General features: G+C 37.2%; 1 protein-coding gene across 2 annotated transcripts in view; it reads right to left on the minus strand.

Annotated features, from left to right (window-relative positions):
- Positions 1–26,106, minus strand: part of LOC142373511 (protocadherin-15-like) — a 219,316-nt gene that overhangs the window by 164,369 nt on the left and 28,841 nt on the right. Inside the window, exons 2-4 of one of the 2 annotated variants that reach the window (XM_075456801.1) lie at positions 18,255–18,405; positions 4,195–4,209; positions 3,828–3,893 (exon numbers count right to left, since the gene is read on the minus strand). In XM_075456801.1, the coding sequence (XP_075312916.1) occupies positions 3,828–3,893; positions 4,195–4,209; positions 18,255–18,387 (214 nt within the window). In that variant the 5' untranslated portion in view covers positions 18,388–18,405. The remainder of the gene's footprint in view (positions 1–3,827; positions 3,894–4,194; positions 4,210–18,254; positions 18,406–26,106) is intronic. The other variant, XM_075456800.1, reaches the window with a different exon arrangement.

The raw sequence follows: 26,106 nt of genomic DNA on the forward strand, positions 1-26,106 counted from the left end.
CACAAACAAAGAAGGAAAACACCTACCCCAGCTTGAGACACTATTCTTTAAAACATAAAACATCCCCTAGTCTTCGGCACTGAAAAACTAAATGTGCAAGAGTTTCAGATTGATTACTAAATAAACCCAACAATTTTCTGAGTGAATTGGATTAAGATGTTTTTGTAACTGTGGCACATTATACGATCCTTCACTAGAGGTCAGCTGTCCACTTCTCAACGGGCAGCTTTAACAAGGACTGTTAACATCTTCTCAAAGTGGAACCTGAATTAGAACCTCTATTAACCTAAATGCGGCCTAATCCTTTAAAAAATACAAATATCTTACCTTCACACTTTTTTAAGTTTACAAACTCTCCCAAGTTTGGAGCCATGAAATAAACTTATCTTTCCTCATTTAACTCCCACTTCTCCATGATTGGAGTAATAATCAATGATGGAAACCTGTACAGTGCTTTCTAATACCAGTCCACCTAAATAGAATGAAACATCTCCACCACTCTGAAAGAGTTCTTATAATGTCCTCCAAAAACTCTAGACAGCAATCTTGGCCTCAGGTTCATTTTCTGGCCCAGTACTTCTACAGGTGAGGTCAAATGTCCAACTTCCAACAGCCCGCTTCCTCAAGACAGATCTTATGGAAACTGATGAAAAGATGCCGGCATTAATCATACTGTTGTAGATAAGAGGTTTCTCAACAAAACAACAACAAAAATCCATAGACCTGGAGTGACTTGGTCAGCCTTCAGAACATACCAAACTTCCAGGACAGAAGTAAAACATGCTGAAAGACCGGTAAGATCAGCCTCTTCCTGCTTTAGAAGGTTGTTTGTCATACCCAAGCCTTCAAACTCTTTGCAAAACAAGGTGTGTCCAGCCTCAAACCCAAAACCAAAGTGATAAAGAAGTTTGTTTGAAGGCCAATATCCTTGACTCAATTAGGTCTTTAGGAGGAAAGAAAAATATCAGTTATTGCCAAAAACATTGAGGCTGCTGAATTATTATCAGGACAGACCCTCTGTAAGACAACTGGGGTAGATGCCATTTCCATTTCCAGCTTCACATTTTATAAAATGTACTTTTGCAGATTACGTTTTCATATAAACAAAAAAAAATTTTTTTCAGAACCTTAATGTCTGCTTGCTCTCTAATAAAAACATTCACATCATTGGCATAAGAACTTACAACCAATGTAACACTGTCATCTGTCACAGGTAATGAAATCCCACTCAGGTTATCCTGTAGCCTACTTAACAAAGTTCAATAACTAACCTATAAAGTTGCTCTTGAGATGGGACAGCCCTGCATTATTCCCCAGCTCACTGGGATTGATATGAGACAACTCTCTTTAAAAAAAAAAAGAACTGTTTTAACTTTTAAATTAATCTTTCCCCCAAACCAAATGCACACACAGAAAACAAATAATTATGATCTATTCTATCAAAAGCTTTCTCCAAAACTAAATTAATTGTGCCAAGACTAAAATTATCTACATTACACAAATCACATGCATCTCTGATGAGAAAAAGATTGTCCATTATATTTCTGTCTGGAACAAAGTAAGTTTGGCCCATATGAAGTATTAAATGAAGGCACTCTATTAGCAAGTGCTTTAGACAAAACCTTGTAATTGTGCATTAAAGGGCCACAGGTCTCCAATTCTTCAGGAGTTCCAAATATCCCTATTTAGGAAGAAGACACAAAACAACTCTTTAACAAGACACAGGTAGTTTCCCCAACCTGAAGCAAAACAGGAAATAATTATTCAAAACAGGCCCAAATTCATCACAAAAACAAACAAACAAACAAAAACTTAAAGAACTCTACTGTGAGACCGACCAATTTAGGGATTAGCTCCAATGCCATCAGACCCAGAGCTACCGTCAACTTCTTTAAACTAAGAAATCTGCCATTGTTTTCCCTTTTTTTTTCAACCAAGGAGGTCCATTCAGTTGCTCAGCAGTATCCTTTGGGCAACAAGCTTCAGCAGCAAACAACAGTATACAAATCCACAGCAAGATTCTACACCGTGAATTTGTTAGGATACTCCCATCTAACAACTAAATGTTAATTAACTCCTTGATATAGTCTTCTATAAGCTGAAGAAAAACTTTATGCTCAGATAATGACACTCGCCTTCATAGTGATTCTAATATTTTCCTGATGTAGTCTATCTATAGCAGGGTTGATACTGTCCTGAAGCCCTTGGACTGTCAACCTTTCAGTAGAATATGAATTATTTTGCTGGCAGAAAAATAAATAAATAAAACAGATCTGTTATTTTTCCAAACCCCCTTCATTGCTCCAATGACAAAGTAATATCTTGATAATCCAATGGACTTAAAGGTCCTGAAGCTCCAATAAAACATTTTATCCTGTAGTAACTATTATTAAAGTGCCAAAATGACCCAATATCTTTTTCTTTGAAGAAGCTGTTTGAAGCTAATGCAAACTAAATGGTGGTCACTAAAACGAACTGGAGTGATTTCCATCCATGCAGCACTTACTGTACTACCACTAACCATGAATGCTGTCTATCACAAGCATGTTTTATTCTCCAAAGCATCAGCCGCTTCTTAATGCCTCACAGTTGTTTTTAGGCAGACCAAAGATCTAATATGAGGCTCTTAACCAGTTCTATGAAGGGTAAAGTTAATGATGCCACTCCAATCTCCTCCCAAGAGTCATTTCTATACCTTTCTAACTCAGAATCTTTTTTTTCTTCCCCAAATCATCTCCTTCATACTCACTGGCTACACAAAAATCTCATTTTCAATTTTTATCATCTGTAATCTTCCAACCACCACTTCTGTATGTAATACAAGGGTCACATTTTGTCCTTTTGAAATAAGAATGGTGAGCTCTTAACCATAATTTGACCCATAACTTGGGCTCTTCCACCACTACTGCCAATCTAGCTCATAACCTAAGGAGGCAGATGAGAACATCTATCAGAGGGATAGATGTTCTCCTATCAGTTCATTTAATGTGAAGGTGGCAGCTGGCTCGGTCTGGCATCAAGTTGGAAAATGGAGAAACAGCTTGCCCAGCTGTGCCCAAAGGTAAGAAATCCAACCAGGCAGCACGAAGGCTCAACAATTAAGAGCACGGTATTTAAAAAACCAAGGTCATGTTGTCACCTTGACGTTGCCAGGCAACTGGTGGATACAACAAAACTGTGCTTGGACAAATGTGGCACATAATCCTTGTGTCCATGGATGCACAGACACTTTTTTTGTTTCTACCTAAACATCATGGTTTAGGTAACTGAATGAACTAATATAATTTCCTCTGCAACAGAAGTCAGATTTCAACTAGCAGACACTCTTGTGCCGAGGCCAACACAATTAGCACAGACCTAATGGATATTAATGAGTGCATGCAACATACCATGCTGATCAACATCTGCTAAAAAAGAAAAGACAATCAAGCAGTAATTAACATAATCCAGTAAAACGTGTTACGGCAATGAACTGGTTTGCCTAATAGGTGTGGAAAAGAGTTGGATGGCGTGGCTCAGAAAGGTAAGTCCTACTCCTGTTGTGGTAACAGCATCTTTTGACAATGACTGATTACAAAGGAAGAACATTCAGAAAACAACCAGGTCATGTCTCCATGTCACCAAAAAACTTTTCTATGACGTACATTTTTGACAATGGTATAATATTTCAAGTAAACATTTTAAAAAAAAGTAATTCAATGAAAAAAAAAAAGATATATTGAAGTAATCATTTATTTTTCACACCTTGGGTACACTGCAAAGCTCATTCTATAACAACTCAAAGACCCCACATTGAATGAAGAAGAAAAAAAGATTTAATACTTTACCATTTGGGCTTTCTTCATCTATGGCCACAATAGTAGCAGGAGGACCTGACCGAGAGAGTTTACATTCTGGAAAGATGGAAACAAACAATTTTACATTGATATGTTAATGCATGTTAATCATTTTTTTGTTAAAAACTAAAGAAAAAAAATTAACTGAATTATTTATGAGAAAAATAAAAAAAGTGTTCAAAAATCAAATGGAAAAAAAGGAAGAGAGGTAAGGGAGGCAAGAAAGTAAAGAGAGGCTAACCTATTTTCTAAAGGAAAGAACCTGTTACAACCACCTCTGCATTGTCAGCAGGCGTTAATATTGTAGCACAGTGACTGAACACATTTCATAGAGGAAGAAAAAGGAGATCATTCTTACCCTCATATTGCCAGTCTGCAGTTGGAGACAGCCACACCAAACCAGAATGGAAGAAAGGGAAGGAGGAAGATAGCAGTCAAGGAAAGATAGGAATTAGGAAAAAGAAAAACATAAATGAAAAATGAGCAAAGACCAAAAGGGCAAAGATAATCAATAAAACAGGTTTGAATATAAAATGCAAAAAGAAGGTTTAAGGAGTGAGGGCTTGCATATGCAGTACACAGTTGTCAAAAAGTCAGAATTTAGCTTATTCTGACACCAGAATGCTTTGCAGCCTATTACTATGGGGGAAAAAACAACAACTATTAGCTCAGACTGGAAACTTGAAATAGTCCCATTCAAAAAGAGAAGTGTGCCATCATATGAGTTCTCCTTCAAGCCTCTGTCCCAGCATACATGAAAACAAGACTATCTACATTCAGTAGACAGGTTGACATTATAGTACAGGTCTTGAGGATGGCTTTGAAAATCCCAGAGGAAGCCTAGAAGATAGACAACGAGAAAATAGACTTCATGCAACAATGATCACACTTTCTCTCCCTCTCACCCAGCAACTCTCTCATACTTTCCATTAATGCACATTACTTGACATATTATTTCAACATTCATCTATGTTGTTTACAGTATTTACCAATAGGAGAATACAAAAAAATATATTTTACCCTCCCTCAACTCCATATTTACCTATATAAATGTTGAAAAATTTTGCAGCTGATCATGCAGAGAAGACGATGAGGTTTTTTTTCCCTTCATCTTTCAAATTTTAAAGTAACCCCTTAAACCAGAACAAAGGGCTGCTAAAATGTACACTTTGTCATTATGGTATTTTTTTTTATAAATGTATATCAGGTGGTAAAGCTGATGATACAATACATATTCCTTTTTTAAGAGAGCAGCAATTTAAGCTGGCTTAAATTCTGAAATAATCATATAGTATTTGTAACTTTCAATATTGCCATTAGAGTTCACTTATCTATTTCACTCATTTTAAAGACACCTACCAGCATAAAAAAATTCTCTTGGTTAAAAACACTTCAGCTCTTATCCTGGTAACCTTTTAGCATCTTAACCATGCTACATTAACTTCACAATGTTCTCTTCAATAAAAGTTATGCACTGTAAAATGAAACTAAAGCTATAAAGCAATGCTATTACTCATTCAAATCTCATTCAAATCAAATCTTATATTTAATCAAACATAATGTTGGACATTAAATGTCAAAACAGAAATATCTGATAATATACTGCATATCAAACACATGCTCATTTTGTTATGCTAATAACCACTTTCAGAGTTGTTAGGAAAAAATACCACTACAGTTGCGAAATACTGTAAAAAAATGGCAGGAATGGTATTATCAAGGGATTAAGATACAGTGCACAGTGAAAATGAGTACACCCCTGTTGAAAAGTAACATTTTGAACAATATTTTAATACACACACAAGTTATTCCCAAAACGTGCATAGAGTAAGTTTAATACAACATCTGTTCAGCTTACAACAGAAAAGAAAGGTCAATAATATAACTTAAATGACATATTTGTCCATTTTTGTGAAATTATGCTGGTGCAAAAGTGAGTACACCCCTATGTTAAACTCCCTGAGAATGGGCCTGTTGGCCCGAAATGTCATGAAATGAAAAGGCATTAAAAGGGAGGTCATCGTTGTGCGTTTCATCCTTGCCTTACATTGAAATTTTACATTTTGAGTCTGCACCAGGCTAAAAGAGACGTGTGTGAGATTTGACTGAAATCCTATGGAGAGTATCATGATCTGCTTCAGTAGTCACAGTACATGTTGACAAGCATGTTTCTTTTGGTGAAATTCAGCTTCCTACTGTTGATGGCATCCATACAGCCCCAAACCATGTCACTCCCACTACTATGCTTGACTTTAAGCATGGGGCACTTTTCTTTGTACAAATCACTTTTTACCACCACACATGCTTGACACCATCTAAAGCAAATTTGTTCATCTTGGTGTCATCAGATCACAGGACATGGTTCCAGCAATCCATATCCTTAGTTTGTTTGTCTCTGATGAGACAATGATAAACAAATTTGCTTTCGATGGTGTCAAGCATGTGTGGTGGTAAAAAGTGATTTGTACAAAGAAAAGTGCCCCATGCTTAAAGTCAAGCATAGTAGTGGGAGTGACATGGTTTGGGGCTGTATGGATGCCATCAACAGTAGGAAGCTGAATTTCACCAAAAGAAACATGCTTGTCAACATGTACTGTGACTACTGAAGCAGATCATGATACTCTCCATAGGATTTCAGTCAAATCTCACACACGTCTCTTTTAGCCTGGTGCAGACTCAAAATGTAAAATTTCAATGTAAGGCAAGGATGAAACGCACAACGATGACCTCCCTTTTAATGCCTTTTCATTTCATGACATTTCGGGCCAACAGGCCCATTCTCAGGGAGTTTAACATAGGGGTGTACTCACTTTTGCACCAGCATAATTTCACAAAAATGGACAAATAGGTCATTTAAGTTATATTATTGATCTTTATTTTCTGTTGTAAGCTCAACAGATGTTGTATTAAACTTACTCTATGCACGTTTTGGGAATAACTTGTGTGTGTACTAAAATATTGTTCAAAATGTTACTTTTCAACAGGGGTGTACTCATTTTCACTGTGCACTGTATTATCAAGATCAGAATCAATACTTATAAATACGGATATTTTTTAATCAATAGAATATATTTTAGTGCAAAACATTAATGCTAAGATTTGCTATGTCTTTATGACTGACACTAAATTTGTTTTGGTGTTAAATTACAATTGGTATTTACTGTTCAGGCGCAGTGGTAATGATAGCATCAAAGACATAGGCACCCGACTGTGTTGCATATGCATTTATGAGAGTTTCCCCTTTCAGAGTAAAAAAGAGAGCATTTAATCAACGCTTTTTAAGCTTTGCATTGAGCAGTTCATAGCCAACTGAACCATTATTTGTTGCTGAACAAAGCAGTCTTAGATTTGGCTTTGAAAACACTGCTATTGTTGCTGTGTAGAGGAGTCACATGTGTTGCATTGCACCAACAGGTGGAGAGAAGTTATGAGAGAAGATATTCCCCATTCATGTAAATTAATTAAGAATACCAGTAAAACCTGAAATCTTTAATAAGACTCCTGACATTACTACCGTTTGTCAGATGAGATGAGAAGCCACAGCACCACAAAACTCTGCCAGGCCTTAGAGTTGCACCTCTCTCCCAAAATGTAATTTTGCCATGAATATATAAAAAAAAAGTGGATGGGAGCATTTAAAAATGTTGATATATGCTCAGATAGTGAGCAGAGGAAACAGTTTTAACTAATTCCATTGGCTCAGGTATGAAAGAAAGAAGCCTCTGTGCTATAGCTAATTATGGTAATTACCATAGGTTAAGCCATGGGGGAGGAAGGTTTGGGCTACTGCCATGAACTTCTTTAATAATGCAAACTGTCAGATTTATCTGAACAGCCGATCATACAGATCTTAAACCACCATGACTGTGTGTATGTCTGTTAATTTTAATGCTGCAGTTCAGACTTGCGACATGTTCAAATGGATACATGTACGTTACAAGGACCGACTTGCTTGACGCCGCTGGCCCAGGTTCGAGTCTTGGCCTGAGGCAATTGGATGCCTTTCTTCCCCCACTCTCTCAGCCCTTTTCCTGTCCACCTACTGTCACATATATCTCACTAGCAAGTAAAAAAAAAAAAAAAAACTTAGATTCACACATGACACCAACTCATTCAGTTGCCACAAGACTTAATGGAAAGCTGTGAATGTCTAAAAGGAGCTTTTAAAACCCAATTTCCTATACCTGCCAACTGTTTTAATCTCACGTTTGTTTGGTTAATAAGCCTCTTCGAGACAAACTCAAAATGCATATTTGAAATAATGCACTCACTCAAACAACAGCTTTTTCTCATGTTTTACTATAACAAAGTTAGTGTTTAAATAGTTTAGAAAATCCTCACATGGGTGTAATCATGTTCCATCATCTTTTAAAGGCAAAGCTCGAGTTAGCAGCTAAGAAAGGTGCACGGTCTATGGAACAACAGTCACTAGTTACATCACACTCTACCAGCTGGCCTGTCTGTGTGTATGAACAGCAGATGACAGATGTGTATCCCCTGCTTGAGTGCCTTTTTATCCCTCAGTGTAAGCCAATGCCCCTCATATATTACTAACCAACCATTTGTTCTCCACGGGCATCTCTCCGTCTCTCCTTCTTTCTCTTCCCTCGCTTTCTTTCCTCTCCTGTCTCTTCTCCCCCCATCTACCTGTCAGCCCAATTTCCCCCTCAAATAATAAAAATTAGATGCTATGAAAAAGTAAGTCGCCTGGGCTGTCAATTTAAGCAGCAAATAAACAGATATTTCAAATTTAGCTAAACCTCTTATACATGGAGGACAAGTAGTGCTAATTCAATGTTCTGTCTAATTATGTTAAATTCATTCAGTGTAAGCTTTTTTTTAAAAAATGTTTTAAATTAAGCTTGATTAAAACAAATTCTTCCAGGTATATGCACAAATTGAAAATTAAATAAATGTTGTTATCACACAGTAAGCAGTGTAATCAAATCAGGTATACAGTTGTTCACCTTCTTTTTGACAGCGATCAACTCAGGATGAAGGGTTAATTGCATTAAAGGCATAACTCCTCATCCGATAAATAAACTCCAACAGTTCGTGGTCTCTTGTGTACAGGCACTTATGCTCTTTCAATGTCTTAGCGTGTACTTGTGCATTTCTTCCATCGCTGATACAGTATGTCTGCATAAATTGTTTTCTAAAGTTTCTGGAAAAAAACTAAAAAAGATAACTGCATGAGCAAGCATATAAATTTATCCAATACAAGGTTTTCGTCGGCTGATGAGAAACTCCATGCAAAGGAGTAATGAAAAATTACTTTGACAGAGGTGTTTGAATTAAGACGGGCTTTCAATGAAAGAAAAGTTTAAAAAAAAAATTAAAAAATTAGATTTATAACCCACGCAAAGCCTTTTCATTTAAACCTGGAGTGTGTTGGTACCTCCACCTCTGCATTTACCATTTAAGTTCTGTCTAAATAAGCAGGTGGAATGAACAGGCTAAGCAGCACAATGAGTGACAGTTAAGGAACAATGTTGACTGAGGAAGAAGAAAAACAGAAGCAACTTGGTCTGCAACAAAAGACCACAGCAATCATCATGGAGTTCAAGTAGGATTTAGCTAGCTGAGACCAGGACATTTTGTCTCACAAAAACAAAGCTTAGCAACCGTCTCCATGACACACACACATACACAAACACGTTATGCAGTCACATCACTTTATGCAATTAACACAACTGAGCCTATTTGCGTATCTGTCAGACACTCGCACATGCTAGAGTTACCATAAAATATACATGCTGTGGCCGTGACTCAGTGGGACACCTGGACAAAGCTGACTGTGTGTGTGTGTGTGTGTGTGTGTGTGTGTGTGTGTGTGTGTGCGTGTGTGTGCGTCTCTCTCTGGTGAGTCAAGGTCCACTGAAGACAAAGACTGAGACAATCTGCTGGTATAAGATGTTACCGCTGCAGCATCATTATCATAATATTTAAGGGACATTTTGAACACTCCTAATTGCTGAGAAAAGCATGTTTGATTTACTTTTTCTTTTTACGATGTTTTTGACTAAAAGTAACCGGTTTATAATAGTGTGTGTACAACAACATAAAGGAACATTAATCACAGTAGAAGTGTGTTTTTGGGTAAAGAAGTAGAGAGAAAAAATTGTTTTTGCCCACGTGCAGCATCCTGCCGCACAAAATAATTTGACACAGGACTGAGAAGAAATTAAACACGTTCCCACCGTGCCCATAAGACAGATGTGAACGGGTATTACCTTTTGAGATTTGAGTCTTCTTGAGATTGTTTTGGCGAGTTAAGTGTTCATGACTCTTTTTCTTAAGAACATCCACAAAATTTGTTGCGACTACTTTTACATAAGAACTATTGCTATGCCGTAATAGGACATTATCATGACATCTGTAGAAGACTGGACATAACTTGACATCTTAGGCAACACAGTTACTTTACTGAGTGTTCGAGGTCACATAACTCAGAGACACCTCCCTTCCCTCATCGGTTCAAATTAGTGTCCATTTATATGTATACTAACAAACTAGAGGTTTCTGCTCATGTAACCACTATAAAAAAAAAAAATTGTATTTTGTCAGACTAGTAATGATAATACACATTCTGGCATTGAACAATGTTAAAGACTGTCATCCCATTACTTGAAAAAAAAAAAAAAAAAACTAATTATATGTAAAGAGGAGCACATCGGCTGTTAACTTTCTGAAATAGCTTTTTCCTCCAGAGTTTAAAATTCTTTCCAAAGCTTTTTAATCAGTTTGTTTAATTATGCCATACTGTGAAAAATTTGGTCTCATTTGAGCAAGTTGTACTTGACTGCATTCTACTTTTTACCATCTGTTATATAATTTGCTTGGCTTACTTTGCCTGGAGTCTAGATCATGAATGGCAAACCCAATAGTGGTGAACTCCAAAATATGCTGGAGTAATTTGTGAACGCATACTACAAATAAATGCAGACAGGCGTGATCTCAAGAGACGTTCATGTTGATGAGTATCTAAAGGTCTAAATTTAGAAAAAAATTGTTTTCCCATCTTGATGGATGGACTTTTAATTTAGACCCACAAAGGGCAAAGTTAACTTTTCTTTTGATAGACTGAAGCGATCCCTCACTTGTAGAGACTCTTTTTATGTTTTATCGTCCTTTACAGTAATACAACTAAAAGAGCATAGAATTTTGGTTGTCTCTTATGTAGACAGTGGGATTAATGAGGTATTACATAGTGACCTAATGTTGCAAACAATTTGTCCGTATCAATCACAGAATTCGTGGGCATCTAGCTTTTAATAGAGTTGCACTGGGTTTGCACATTTATTACATGTTGGGCCTTTTCTTTTTAAAGAGATTACATGATATGTAAGCAGATCTCTGAAGATAATATGCTTTTTATGACAAAACTATTCAAACGATGCCAATTTAAATGGTAAAACAAGCGGCAACAATGGTAATGTTTTAATGTTTCCTCATTCATTGTATCCATATGCCCCGATAGCTGATTCACAGTGCAGCTGCAAAATTGCAGATTACCCAGTAGTTTTGTACCAGAACAACTATCTGACCATGAGACAAGATCAACCACAGAAAACATAGTACACAATATTTCATACAAGAGACACGAGAAACATGTTTGTAAAAAAATTACAATACAGGACAAAAAGAAGAGAGAAAGGGTGCTTTTTCACAACAAGTTCTCATGTATCATGTCCTTTTTAAGCTTCCATCAGCAGGTACGCCAATCTACACACTTCCCTGGGGTCTGATCCCTCTATATCTTCCCTGCTCTACCCAACCAGCGAGCCATTCATCCATCACGCGTTCATCTCTCTGTCCGTCCCTTCCTCTGCTCCATTCATCCATGGAGGACAGAGAAGGAATAGATGAGAAAAAAATTGTGAGAAAGAAAGATTTTGAGGAGTAGAGACAAAAAATAAAAAGGAAAATTGGAAGAGGAGTACAGACGAGCAATGACTGAGCAAGAGGACAGAGTGCTGTGATGAGTGTATGGTTGGAAAAGCTGAGAAAAAGAAGATGAGTAAAAGGAGAGGATTGTTGAAGTGAGGCAGTCTGACCTTGTGTTGGATTGATGTATCTCAAGAGAAATCGCATTGCCAAACAGCTCACACACAAAAACACATTCACACAAAGTTACAGGTACACGCTCAAGTTCAGTTCTGTAGAGATCACTACTATGTCACTCGGCATGCCATATCCATTATCCTGACTCCCCCTATTTCTGTCTCAGTATGTCAGCTCGGTTCCCAGCCAATGCGGGGTTGAATACAGCTGACAGCTGTAGTTGTAGTAATCAGACAGCACTTGTTCTGCAGACACAATGTGGAAATACATAAATGGCCCCCAGAAAGCCCCAAACATCCTTTCCCAAAAAAATGTGATGCACACACTTCTGGGTCATGGTGACAAACAAGGAAAAACAGACTGGAGGGGATTGCCATGTCCCTCGCAGAGAGATGATGATATTTACATCTCACTGACTCATAGTGACCCCATGCAGAAACAGAGAAGTTGACTATCAAGATACCATGTGGATTATTTTTCAACCACTACCGTTAGTGCTGCAGGCAATGTTTTAAAGAGCAACTTGTAGTACTTATTTTGAGTTTGGAAACTTTTGAACTCACTTAGGATAATGGAAGGGAACAGTTAGTCTTTTCTCAAACACTTCTAAGTGGTGTAACAGTTTTTTTGGTACTCCACTTGGGAAAGGCTTTCCCACATAATCACATAGTTTGTATATGGCCAACTGTTCTAGGTTGCACATAATATCTAGAGATATTGGTACAGAATTGGTAACTGCTGTTTGCCAAGAAACGGCTAACAATAACAAATTGTCTTTCAACACTTATATTCAGATTTGTTTAACATGTACCATTTAACATGTGAACATAAGATGTGTAAGTGTAATACTTACTAGACAACCAAAAAAAGTATGAATGAGAAGGCAGGAGGGGTGGTGATTGGATCTCCAGTTTGTTTCATTCTCATTCACCGTTTGGTTTAGGGAATGAAACAACTAGTTTAAGTTTAAGCACAAAACTATTAAGTAAAAAATAAATAAAATAATTTTTTAAGATAAAAATCACTATGATTTCTAATGTGTAAGCTTGATTACAATAAATACTGCATGAACACAAGGGTCGGAGAGGTTTGTTTATAGGTCGTTGTGGCAGAAGGCTTCAGAGCAGAAAGCTTTCAGGAAGCTAGTTCAAGTACTAATCAGAAAAAAGTTAGGTTAGGTTCATTTCATGGTAAGAATAGGCCACATAAGGTGTTTTGTGTGCGTCTTTTGACATATGAAAAGGCTTTACATCACAACAAATGACTGGTCACTTACAATGATGGTTCTGGAACAACATTCATGAAGATGTTGTAAGAGCAACATCAACATGGTGTATTGTCACAATCACAAAGGATGTTTTTAGACCAAAAGTAACCGGTTTATAATGTGTGTACAACAACAAAGGAACATTAATCACAGTAGAAGTGTGTTTTTGGGTAAAGAAGTAGAGAGAAAAAATTGTTTTGCCCAGCTGCAGCATTCTACCGCACAAAATAATTTGACACAGGACTGAGAGCAAATTAAACACGTTCCCACCACGTCCATAAGACAGATGTGAACGGGTATTACCAGATTTTTTTTGTCCAGTATAAACAGGCTGAAGTAAGTAAAGTCCTGAATTTGAATCTTTATTTATGTTAGACTACTTATTTTTTTTTTTTAAATCAACTGATGGCCATGAGTTTTTTCTCCTCTTGATTCTTATGTTGATTCTTTTCCAACCCTTTCAATCGAGGCTCGTTCTTTTTCAAAAGCATTGTCAGTACATCCTTCACTAGTAGATTATTCAAATACAGACATAAATGTATAAATGTAAATCCAAAATTGTATATGGTATCTATAGTACTACAAGTGCCTGTCAAGTACACTCATGTAAAATTCATTCACTTAATCAAATAAATAAGAAGTGGGTTTTGGGAGAAGGAAATAGAGGAACTGAGTGCAATGATGTGGTGATGGAAGTAAAGACAAAAATAATAAATAAATGGAAGTGGGGTAAAGTTGTGAAAGTACTGGGAGAGATGAAGAGAGACCAATCACTAGATATACGAGTCTGCTCCAGAGCTGGGTGCATAAGAGGGAGACGACATGTCCTCATTAAAAGAAATGGTTGAATGAGAAAAAAGGCATAAAGAAAAGGAAAGGAAGAAAAAAAAGACCTCCAATCACAAAGGAAACCAGTCACACATATTGAAATCAGTTCATACCATTAATGTGAGACTCCAGTAAATCACAGCCATGATACCAGAGGTGGGTTAGGATATAACTGATATACTTTTGTCTATATTTACAATGTCTTTGTCTTTCCTATCTCACTCTTATGTAAGTTGCTGTGTCCTCTGTGTTCTTGGCTACACAACAGCAAAGTCCAAAAGTGCATCTATGTGGTCAAAACTAGCTGCACCAATATTCTGACTTCCTCCTCTATGGCTGCAGTATATCTATTGAATACTATACAAGCTCAAAGGCAATTTAGCCCTGGTGCCTTTGCCGTATCAACTTCTCAATTCCAATCACACATGACAATATACAACTCTTGTTGAATCTTGTCAATTAAAGGTACTCTAGCAAATGCTATGTGGCCAAGATATAATGAGCCACTTCTTCAATTTCCCATTCCATTTAAATTAAATGTTTTCCTTCAGTTGATGTAGCCATTGCTCTGGCTGAGAAGTGGCACTCCTGTAATTAGAAGGCTGGCAGTTCAATCCCCAGCACCTTCACAAGAGGAAGTGTTCTTGGTCAAGACAATGAAACACCTTACTTCCCCATTATATACTGTGTGTGTATATATATATATATATATATATATATATATATATATATATATATATATATATATATATATATATATATATATATACACACACCAGTATGAGTGTAATAACTCAAAATGCAGCTAAGAAGAGCTAACTAAGCACAGGGTGGATGTGTGGTGATAATACAATAATCAACATCAATTTTGCAGACATATCTCCACATCTACTAGAAGTTAGGGGTATTTTCCAATTGATGCCACAATCACCATAAGTTCAGTGCAAATTTGGAAGTCCTATGCTTCTACACTAGTGTTTTCTTGAGATGCAGTTACTTTTAAAAGTAATGTTACTCAACCCAATACAGGCTCCCCACACTAAGGATTACAGTTCAATCATTACTTTTTTCTTCCTCTCTGCTGCGTCTTGTTCACATTTGCAATTACTCTACGTCACATTTAATTACAACAGCCAGTGAAGCATTACATATACACTCGTGAGTTAAAATTAATTAATAATCGGTGTCAACTGAAGTAGAGGAATTCACCGGAGCCGAGGGCCGCCTTTAAGTCTTCCATTTCTCACTCTGTACTAATACCAGTGAGTGTGTCACATCTGGATCTAATGACTGAAGTAAGGAATAAGACGAAAGTCCCAAGTGATTTTAGTAATAAGCGGAAAATCAGAATGATCTTAATGAAAGGTTATCACGAGTAAGTGGGAAGAAAAGAAACAGTTAAAAGTTCTTAAAGCTATTCACATTGCAGCCAAAATGCCATATTTAACATACTGGGAGGCCACCAACTCTGGATTTGAGGCTCATCAAAAATTTATTAGTACTTTTTTTCGCCTGGGAAACCAAAAGTGAGTAAACACAGGCTCTTACCTGGGGACCCAACCTAATTAAAACGTTCAAGTACCATCATGACATGGAGGTCTAAACAGCTAAAATCCACTGCTCATCCTGAGACTTAAGCTCATTAAAAAACACACCAGCACTCCTATATGTCATGAGAGAACCAAAAATGAAAATATTGTTTTTCATTGTGAATCCCAGGGTTATTAAAGTAGATCATTCTGGTACGAGCAGTTCCGCAAGAATCCTGCCTGCAACTCTGTTTGAAACCTGTCAGTGGTTTTAAAGTTATAGCTGAAGGCAGCAAGACAGAAGCAAGACAAATTATACAGATATATCCAAAGAGCTTTGAGATGAAGGAATATTTGGAAAAGTGAAGCTATGTTGTATATTTACAACAAACATACACATCTATTCTTACAGCAAGGCTTGATGCCAACATATGATCCCCCTATAACTCTGCACAGATATCTCACAGATGTTCACCTCCGACTACAGCCCCTATCAGCTAAATGCCAACCAGAGAAACCTCAAAGGGTCAAGTGGAGTACTGATATAATGAAAAATTGAGCAGAAAGTCCAGAGTATCGTCCTCTCCCGGCAGTGATGACTTAAATTTCTCCATCAGTTTCAGGAAAAAAATAACATGGATGGTTTTTCAACATTGAAATAATCACCAACATGGTTTTCCCATTGGTCTTTGCTACTGTCAGATTAATGACATATTACTCATATATAATGAAGTGAGAGAAGCCTTTGGGTTTGGATGTTACATAAACCTTTTATTGTACCAATTCAAATTCTAAATTGCATTATCTAAATGGTAAAAAATGAAAAGGCACTCCCTTCATTAAATGGCTTGTAAATATGATGTACAGTTGGGATTTGGGATACTGAAGAGAATTACATCCATCAATATGCAAATTCTAACTTTTAAACTATAATGGGTTGCAGTGGGACTGTGGTTGCACATGGCTCGGCTGGCATCCCTCTAATTTGCCACAACAGTGTAAGACTGACACTCTACTGCTATTCTATCAGTTTTGAACAGAAGCTACATTTGAGCACAGTGCTGTGCTGAAGTGGTAGGAACTTTTAGTTTCTTATCCATGACGCACTTCGTACAGGGAGGTGTCTGATCAGTCCCAAATTCATTCTGCAACACGGAAATGGCCTCAAACATGCAACCAGAGTCCTACAGAATTGTCTACCGTGAAAGGAAGGAACTCTGCAGCAGCTGGCGTTGTCCCTGCAGAGCCCTGATTTCTACACCATCAAGTCAGTATGGGATTACATAAAGGAAAAGAGGCAACTGAGAAAACAAATCTACAGATCATTCTGGTAACTTGTTGGAGGAAAACAGTTTACTGTTTAACTCTGCCAATGAGAATGTTCAATGCAAAGGGATGGTAACATCTAAATATACGATTAAGTTTTTTGTTTTGTTTTGTTTTATCAAATCAAATTAATCCTTAAAACTATTATTTTTTTCTACTTTGCTTTATATTCAATTTATATAATAATAATAAAAGTAAAGAAGAGTAGCAATTTATACAGCACTGTACAGAAGTCTTGGACCTCTCATTTTATTCATGTATTGCATCAGTGCATCAGATGCATCAATTTATTGAAAAATGTGCAAACATAAATAGAAATGAAGTATGTCAGGCAAAAATGGAGGGTACAGTTCTAAAAAGGATTCATAAGACCTGCTGCCACTGATTTTCAGTCCAGTCCAGTCTTGGATCAACTGAAGGTTCAGATGCATCTCTCAGGTCCTGTATCATGTCTTTGCTTGATTTTTTCCTATTTCTTAAGAGCTTTCATGTACTGTTAATCTGTTTCTGTACGGCCTTCCACTTTTTTTTTGTTCACTTGTCCAGCTTCTTGAAATATTCTAAGGACACACTGCACACCACGCCAAGATATGCCACATTTTCTACCAACACTCTTTAGAAATCCCATTACTCTTAAATGGCTGTCAATTGGTGTTTTGGGCATTTTTCCCAGCTGCAACTAGAACATTATAACAAATTGTGTCTTCGCAACATGCTGATAGTAATGAAAAAGTACCTAAACACACCATTTTAAATTGGGTCTTTGCCAATGTCCTTTTCTGCATAGACACAACACTGGTTTAGTTTTTGAGTTAGTTTTTAATGTTTGAATGATTCATAGGTCAGTGGTTGCTTAACACACAAACAAAAAGGACATTCCTCTGAACATGGTCAGGTACAAGCTTTGAATTGAAAATAATCAAAAAAGCAGCCAACGTCAAAAGAAAAACTTTGAAAGACTTTCATAAACTTTGTAGAACTATAACTCAATATAACAAAAAAGAAAAAAGTTTCCTTGGAAGCAAAATATAAATAAATGAAGACAGCTGTTGTTACATTTCTATTCTATCATTAAAACACACACTGCATGTACTATAAACAGAAATAGAATCCTTGACTGAGTGTAGTGTTGGAATAAAGTAAGAATTAAGTATAGGGGAAAGGAAAAATGTATATGAGAAGGGATAAAAGCTGCAAAATACTGAGGGCAAATCAACTTTTCATCCTCAGTCATCAACATATCTTACACAGCTGAGGATATAATGTGATTTTAAAAAAACAAAAAAGGCTTCAGCTCGAGCAATTTGATTCGACTAAGACAAGGAAAAAAGATGAAACAAAGAGAAAAGGAGAAAAAGAGAAATTAGACAGGGTGGAAGAGACCAGAAGAAAGACTTCTTTTACCTTCTGTGTCTTGGCCAAGACAGGATGAGAGCAGCAACAGATAAAGAGCTCCTGTTCTTATTACATTCATCCATCGGACCTGGCCCCATGTCAGTGGCCCCAATAAGTGAGTTCTAACCATCTTCACCACCATTCTTCACCAAGCGTCCAGCTGTGGAGAGACAGGAAGAGACAGGAACAGTCTCAATCATTACACTCATTTCTCACTGGGCAGAGTGTGACACTGGAACCAGTAACATGAAAACATCTTGTGGTCTGTGCTGTTCGAGATTAAAGAAACATATATTAAATTAAGCTCATTTGCAGGCACTTCTTTACAGGGTTGGATCACCTGTGTAGTGGCTTTCAGCAATTCTCAGGAGTAAATAGAGGAGGTTGGGGATCAGATTAGATTCAGTTTAAGGTGAAGGGAAACAAACTTCACCTCAAACAGGATCTGCTCCCCCAGATCACAATCTAACAAGCACTCATTGTGTTTGATGTGGCTGAACTGTAAGAACTCCATCCCAGTTTCCAGAAATAAGCTTTGAAAGAAAGGATGTTTTACATATTGACAGTTCCCTCCATTTAATCCCAAAGGTGAGGTGCACACACAATCTAAAGCTCCAATGACATTTAATATTCATTTTATGGCTACACCTAAGAGGAACCATGCTACAATCTAAAATCTTTCATCAATCTTTGTGTTCATACATCAAAGCAAATTATTGTCTCACAGGGACTGACAAAAAAAAAGGAAAATATTGAAACCCACAAATGACGATAGAGAAGGAAAGATTTAGAGCAATGTTAAATGCCAGAGGTGCCGGCAACATCTCAGATCTTTCAGCGGAAAATCTGACAGATTTGAAATGCTATATGGAGGAGCAAGAGAGGAAAATACATTAAACTGATGTGTTTATGAATGCATGTTCAGCCTTTCCATATCATATGTAGAGGTTTTAGGATTAGATTAATTACATTTTACAGGAAGAATATAAAGCCAAATGGAAATGGGATGTTTCTTTGAAGTTCAAGAAGCACTTGTACTGTGTGACCTCAAGTACATACGTCAATAAATTGGTCTTTGAATGATTTTAGCTCGAACTCCTCTACCATCATGACTGCCCAGCTTTCATAGTGGGTTCAAATCCAGTACCAGATAAAACATCTTGGGTAGTTAGTGCAGACAACCCTGATGAGTTTAAATCCTTTGCAAGGTGTGAGCAGAATACATTTCTTCTCTCAACCCTCCAAATAAAGAAGGTTCCTTTTCCCCTTTTTGTCTTCACTTGCACGGCCGCCTTTACGTGTCAGACATATGCACCAACTCAGTCTTAAACTCTCAGCCAGCTTTATGCCACATGTGAACTCATAGTGAAGGACATAATTACCCAAGAAGTTAAACCCTTACACCTTGAGCTTTCAAGGAGCCACAATTCCTGCAAGACCTACCAATCTGTGGGCTGACGCTCTACTGGATGTGCTTCTGCCTTAAAAAGCCTTGAAATTGTGGAGAAAGACTTGTTTTAATCATCTTTTATTGTCCATCCGTGCCTTTTTTTCCCTCTTTCCAGTAGAAGAAAATGAAGAAATGCTGAAACATGACTGTTTGAATGTTGCAACCTCCTTTTGTCCAAGTCCTCATTAGCTCATCTCCACTGAAATATTCTTTACACAAAAGACACCTTCACCGAGACTGTACTAGACTTTTTCATTAAGACATTAACCTCTTTCTTTCACACAGAATGTGCCTTCTGTTTAATTAGGACTGATTAATGAAGCTCCCGTGGCAGAGATTACCATGACAGAGTCAGATTACTATTGCCCTGCCCTCTGAATTGAGGCAGGGATGGTTGACAATGAAAATGTAATTTCGATATTCTACCAAATCCCACAGGTGAAATCCAGTGAACATGGGGATTTAAGCCATAAGCCTCATTTAAAGATGACACGTTAGACTCACGATGCCAGCACACTCTGAACCGTGGCGGTTTCTTTTTTTCTTTTTTTTTTAAATCTATCCATCAGGGTGTGCAAGTGAATGTGTTGGACAGAGTGCCTGAGAGACATTGAAGAGGAAACTGAAACAATTCTGACACTGGAGAGCTCAGTCGCAAATAGTGGAGCAGATGGTATTTTTCCCCTTTTTCTGTGGCAGTTATTCTTATGAATCACCACATACTAGAAGTTTCTGAATCCCTAATGTAATGTTAGACCTGCTGATTAGTTTTTATAAATAATTCAATCCTTTTAATGAGGCTGAAACCCGGGGCAATTAAACTCTGCATGGAAACCCTGTGACACATAAGCCTTGGCTTGACTCCCAATCATTTGTGCTGGCTTGTCAGAGTATCTAAAAATGCAAATTAGATGTGAAAAAAATAAATAATAGAAAAATAAGTCCGTCAAACTTTGAAAAACGTTTTTGTGAGTAATAGCGTTGCAAAGTTGCGAGTTTTCGTTTTTTTCTAAAAAGGACACATTCCTTTAGAATGACTAATATACCAAACTTTTGTCCAGTTAAAAATCTTCAGCTAAAAACCTTATATACTCTAATTTCCATGTCCTCCCCATTTGACTTTGGGGAAGTTCTGCTTTTGTGCATGTTCTGTAAGTAACCAGCATGCACAGGTACAGAAGAGGAACGCAGCCTTCTTTAACACACCTGAGACTAACACAATATCCTAAAGTATTTGTTTATATATTGCCAGTCATAAGGGGGGATGAAAACAATTGCACCTCCGTTGTTCACCTAGGGCTAAGACTTTAATCAGCCCTGATCAAGGTGTACTCTGATTGATCGGTGTAAAGGTCATTGAGTATGCCTCAACCTTGCAGCCAAACACAACTGCAATGAAAGGTAATTATCATATTTTGGATGTGTCAGTATTTTAAGTATATTAATGACTGTTGTGAAAGAAAAAAAAAAAAAAACACAACTTTTGTTTACTCTGTAATTTGTTAATGTTGTTTAGCAGTGTTGGGAGTAACAGCGTTTAAGTATAACGGCGTTACTAACAGCGTTATTTTTCCAGTAACGGAGTAATCTAATTAATTACTCTTCCCATCGTTACAACTCTGTTATCGTTACTGAGAATATAAAGTTGCGCGTTACTACAATTTGGTTGTAGGCTTTCGGCTACACATCAGCTGCATGCTTCCTGGAGGCGGATGCCCTGCTCACACTGTCTCACTGCACGCGCTGACGACTACTATTAAACACACACAAGACAGCGGCGAAGAGCCAGGGAAGTTCAAAGGTAGCGTTCTACTTCTCACCCGTGGAGATATGCCCAGGGAAAAAAACTTTATCCACGTCTGCCTCAAGTAACTCAAATCTAATGAAGCACCTGACATCAACCCATGTGAATATGAAGCACTTGTTGCTTCTGCAGCTGCTATCCCAACCCCAAGCCCAAATGCAGCTAGCGTGAGCCCCAGCGAAGGAGACGGAGCAACTCGAAAACAAACCACACTCGATTTTTCGGGTCAGAATTTATTTATTAATTTATTTCTATGCATCATATGGCAGGCTGCAATCTATTGAGTTCAAATAAATACCGAATGTTCTAAATTACTGTATGTAGTGTTTTTATATCTTCTATATAAGAAGTATAGGGAAATATTCACTGAGTCTGGCCCATTTTTTTTTTTTTTTTTTTCCTTTAGCACAAGTTTCTTGTGTTTACCTTGAATGAATTCAATCAGTTAATATAAACATATTTGATGTTAAAGATGTTATAGAACGTAACAGCGTTATAGAACACAAAAAATAACGCCACAGTTACTTTGCTGAGTAACTAATTACTTTTACAATGTGGTAACTGAGTTACTAACTCAATTACTTTTTGGGAGCAGTAACTAATATCTGTAACTAATTACTTTTTAAAAGCAACTTGACCAACACTGTTGTTTAGTTGAAAAATGATTTCAGTTTTTAGAACTGTTTAGAGCAATTCTGCAAAGGCTTTTTATTTATAAGAAATTTTTCCATGGTTATATTTGTCAATTAACACACTCCAAACCCACACAAACACTGAATGTAAAATCAATATCAATGCTAAATACGGGCTCTTCACAGCATGCACCCTTTTCGTGTAAATATGAGAACAAATGACAAAGACAAGCAAATCTTTCTACAGTTTGACTCAAAAAAAAGTTGCATCGCTGAAACAGACATCTGTTAGCTCCTAAACATCATTTGTAGCTTCCATAGCATGTCTATTCGTTCTTTCTTTCACCTACCTGAACCCAACTTCTGCTCTCTGTCATGTTCTCTTGTTATCTGTTTTGCCAGCGCAGCTGCAATGAAACTGCCTTGATTGGACAGTCGTTGAAGCACCTGTGCCAATGTAATGACTGACGTAACGGGCTAGACAGACGTTGATTGGCTCGACTGCTGAGGAGGCGGTCGTATATTGTGTCTATGGTCTCTGTAGTCTGAAAATCGTTAATTGGTCGTTTGTAGCCTAGTAAGATTCCTGGGGTTAGCGCTGAAATTCTAATGAAAATACAGACCTACTTTTCAAGATGCAGCAATGTTCAAGGAGAGTGTTTTATAAAAACCTTTTTATCTATTTTGGTAGGAGAAATGTAAAAACTTGTTATGGCTGGGTGAGTTCTGCTGCAGGATCAAGACCTTTCATTAAACTCATGCTTACTTTTGAAGTGCTTTTACTAGCCGCACAGAAAATAGCCAATTCTAAGCAGTTGTCAACCAAGAGACTTAAACATTTTCATGAGTTTGAGTTACTAAGGCAATAACTTGATTTCTGAGCATCTCAGTGGTCTATTATCGACAACATAAAGCCAAGTCCAAAACTGTTGAATAGCAATTGCGTACTTCTGCTTATGAGTGACCTCAAATGAGAGATTCAAATATATATAGCTATATTGTTTAATCACATGAAGAGTAGCACCTCAGTTCCACTTAATATGAAATAACAAAACTTAACTATCAAGGTAAACAAAGTGACATTTGTTGCAGAAATGTTGCCATCATTAAACTATAGCTGGGTCTGGCCAAAAATTGTACTCATGGATTTATATGATAAGCCCATATGCATCCTTTCATGTTTGCTTATATTCTAGCTTGAGAAAAACTAGGCTCAATAATACAAAAAAAAAAAAAAATTAATTAAAAATTCCTGCTGCCAAAAATACTGTGACCCCAGATAACAAATTATTCTTTAAGAGTAATGTGGAAATGAAGATAAGCAGACAAATAAGTTTACCATATAGTTCACCAGAGGCATTAAGTTTGAAAAACTGTGGGGACTGAAATAGGTCTACAAATCTTGACACTGTATTATCCTCATTACAGATTTCTAAAAAAAAATGTGCATATTTGACACTAGTGGAATGTATTCGGCTGCTAACTACACTCACATTTGGTCTTATTTCATCTTCTACCAACTTCATCTCAAAACACAAAATTCTCATGAATAAAATTTTGAGCCATATGTTTGAGCTATCTGTTCCATTTTCCCAGTCCATGTGTTTGCATTTCTTGACGAGAACCCCTCTGTAAAACTAAATTGCAATCTCAGCCAAGTTTGACTGATTAGAAGAAGGTTAAAAATGTACAATGCATGTGCTGCAGTCAAGTATAACCATACATGTAAGTGACATTCCTTCTACAACTCCACAAGTTATTTTAACTCCTGAAATTAAAGAAGAGGTACTTTATTAATCCATAAAGGGAAGTTTTACTTTTGCAGTATTAAAAGAATTTAAAAAATAAACAAATAATATTCATATTGAATCTTGTGGAGCAAGGCCTATCTCCACTACACTGCATGTCCCTAACTACTTCCAATATAAAGCAGCAATAAACTGTGGGAAGGTGGAGGGAAGAGAATAGATATTACTTTGATCCAACCAAATTTCAGTCGAAGCTGGTCTCATTTACATATTTTCAGTTTCATCTGACAGTAAAACAAGCCAAATATAAGTAAAAAGAGACCGCTGTACAATAACCTAGTGTCATTTAAGTCATTTCCAAGCTTCTGCTTTTGTTTTGCTTGGGTCCTAAGTATAAAACCACATTGTGGTCAGACAAAATGTTGCACAGTGATTTTGGTTCTATAAAGAACCAGGAAGGGCACCAGACATATTCTTGGTTTGGGTGCAATCAGCAGAATGTGCTGCTCCTGTCACTCACTAAACAGAGTAGTAAAAGAGCTTTCTTTCCAACAGGAAACCAAGACGAGGATTATCAACAAGTGCCAGCATATTCCCATTTAAATACACTAAAGAAACAAAAAAACTGCACTTTTGACTTTGTTACGGTGCATGTTAGTTCGACTTTCTCAATGTTGATTGTTAGGCTGATATTGGCTGTGGATTCTCCTATTTTTCCTATGTGCTAAACACTCTACAATGTGTAGAGAAGCACCATGGTTACAACCAAATGACTACATATACACCATTCCACACACCAAGCTACTATGCCAGTGGTTTTTGAAGCATAGTGGAAATCAAACTGTTTAGAGTTTGTTTAAAATTTAATTTAAAGCTGACCAGTAGCAATAAAGGATCTATTGAAATCATGAATGATATATAAATAAACATCTTTCTATATGAGTAACCAATCGTGATGATTTCAGAAGTGAACTCAGACAGAACCAGTTCAAAATCACAATGATGAGTCAGCCTCTGTGTAAGGCAGAGCTGCCTCATGTTAAATTCTCTTGTAAAGTACACAGTGCACTGTAGCAGACAATCGCAGGCCTTGCTGTGAACGTCAGAAACCAGGATGAAGTGTATTAGGGCTGAAGGCTGTTCTCCTCTGCTAGAACTTCAAAACGTTTTATTCCTCCAGAGAGGGGCGGAAACACACACGACAGTGAGACAGACGAGCACACAATGGAGAAGAGAGAAATGCATAGGACACAGAAAAAGGGAGTCAGATCAGAGAACAAGAGGAAAAAGTTGAAAGTTGTGATACTGAAAAAAAAATTACAAGAAATCTGGACGGACAGAAAAAGAAAAAAACGAGGCAGAATTTCTTCCACCTGCTGATTTCATTGATTGAAAGTCTATCACTGATATACGGTGATCACAAACGGTGGGTGGAGGAAAGTGTTTGGGTGAGAAGGGCTCATAGCTAGTGCAAGGTTAGGATGGAAAGGATGGCAATGGAAAAACAGGATGAGTGAAAGTGAAAAAGAAGAGAAAAGATTGAAGTAAGTGCAGGGCACTAAAGACAGAGAAACTTGGTAAGTGTTAAAAATAAAGAGATAAAGATCTAAGGAACAACATTAACTGAAAGTAAAAGATGCTGACATGCTGTTTTAAGATGTAAGACTTCATCTGAATTTCTGATCAGCTTCCTGTCAATGCTTGCAACTGATAAGACTTTGTTACTGTAACTCTGTGTGTGTGTGTGTGTGTGTGTGTGTATGTGTGTGCGTGTGCTGAAAAAGACAACAACCAGTGATATTTTCCTTTTACAATCAGAGCCAACATGTCTGTTTCTTTTCTGTCATTCTGGCTATCAGTGCATCTTTCTGCCTGTTTGTTAGTGGCTGCCTGCTTTGTCAGTCCTCCGCTGCCAAAACAGGGTTTTTTTCCTATTAAATTAATTTGACAGATGGCCAACAGCCTTATGACCAGCAGCTTAGGATTTGAGGTACACCATCTTGCTCACTGGACTCGGTTCACTTACAGGATGCAAAAGCCAAACACATTCATATCAGAGTTAATCTATTTTCCAGTTCTTTAAGGCTGTTTTTCTTCCATGTAAACAATCATTGAAGGTGTGTACACTTTGAAACACAAAACAAGGCAGTTATTTTTGTAATAGTTCGTCAGCAATTACAGTTTTTAAACAATACGACAGGCTCTGTGCGCTTTTATTCGACAAACA

Source organism: Odontesthes bonariensis, chromosome 23 (assembly GCF_027942865.1).
Source record: "Odontesthes bonariensis isolate fOdoBon6 chromosome 23, fOdoBon6.hap1, whole genome shotgun sequence".
In the NCBI taxonomy this organism is placed as follows: Eukaryota; Metazoa; Chordata; class Actinopteri; order Atheriniformes; family Atherinopsidae; genus Odontesthes; species Odontesthes bonariensis.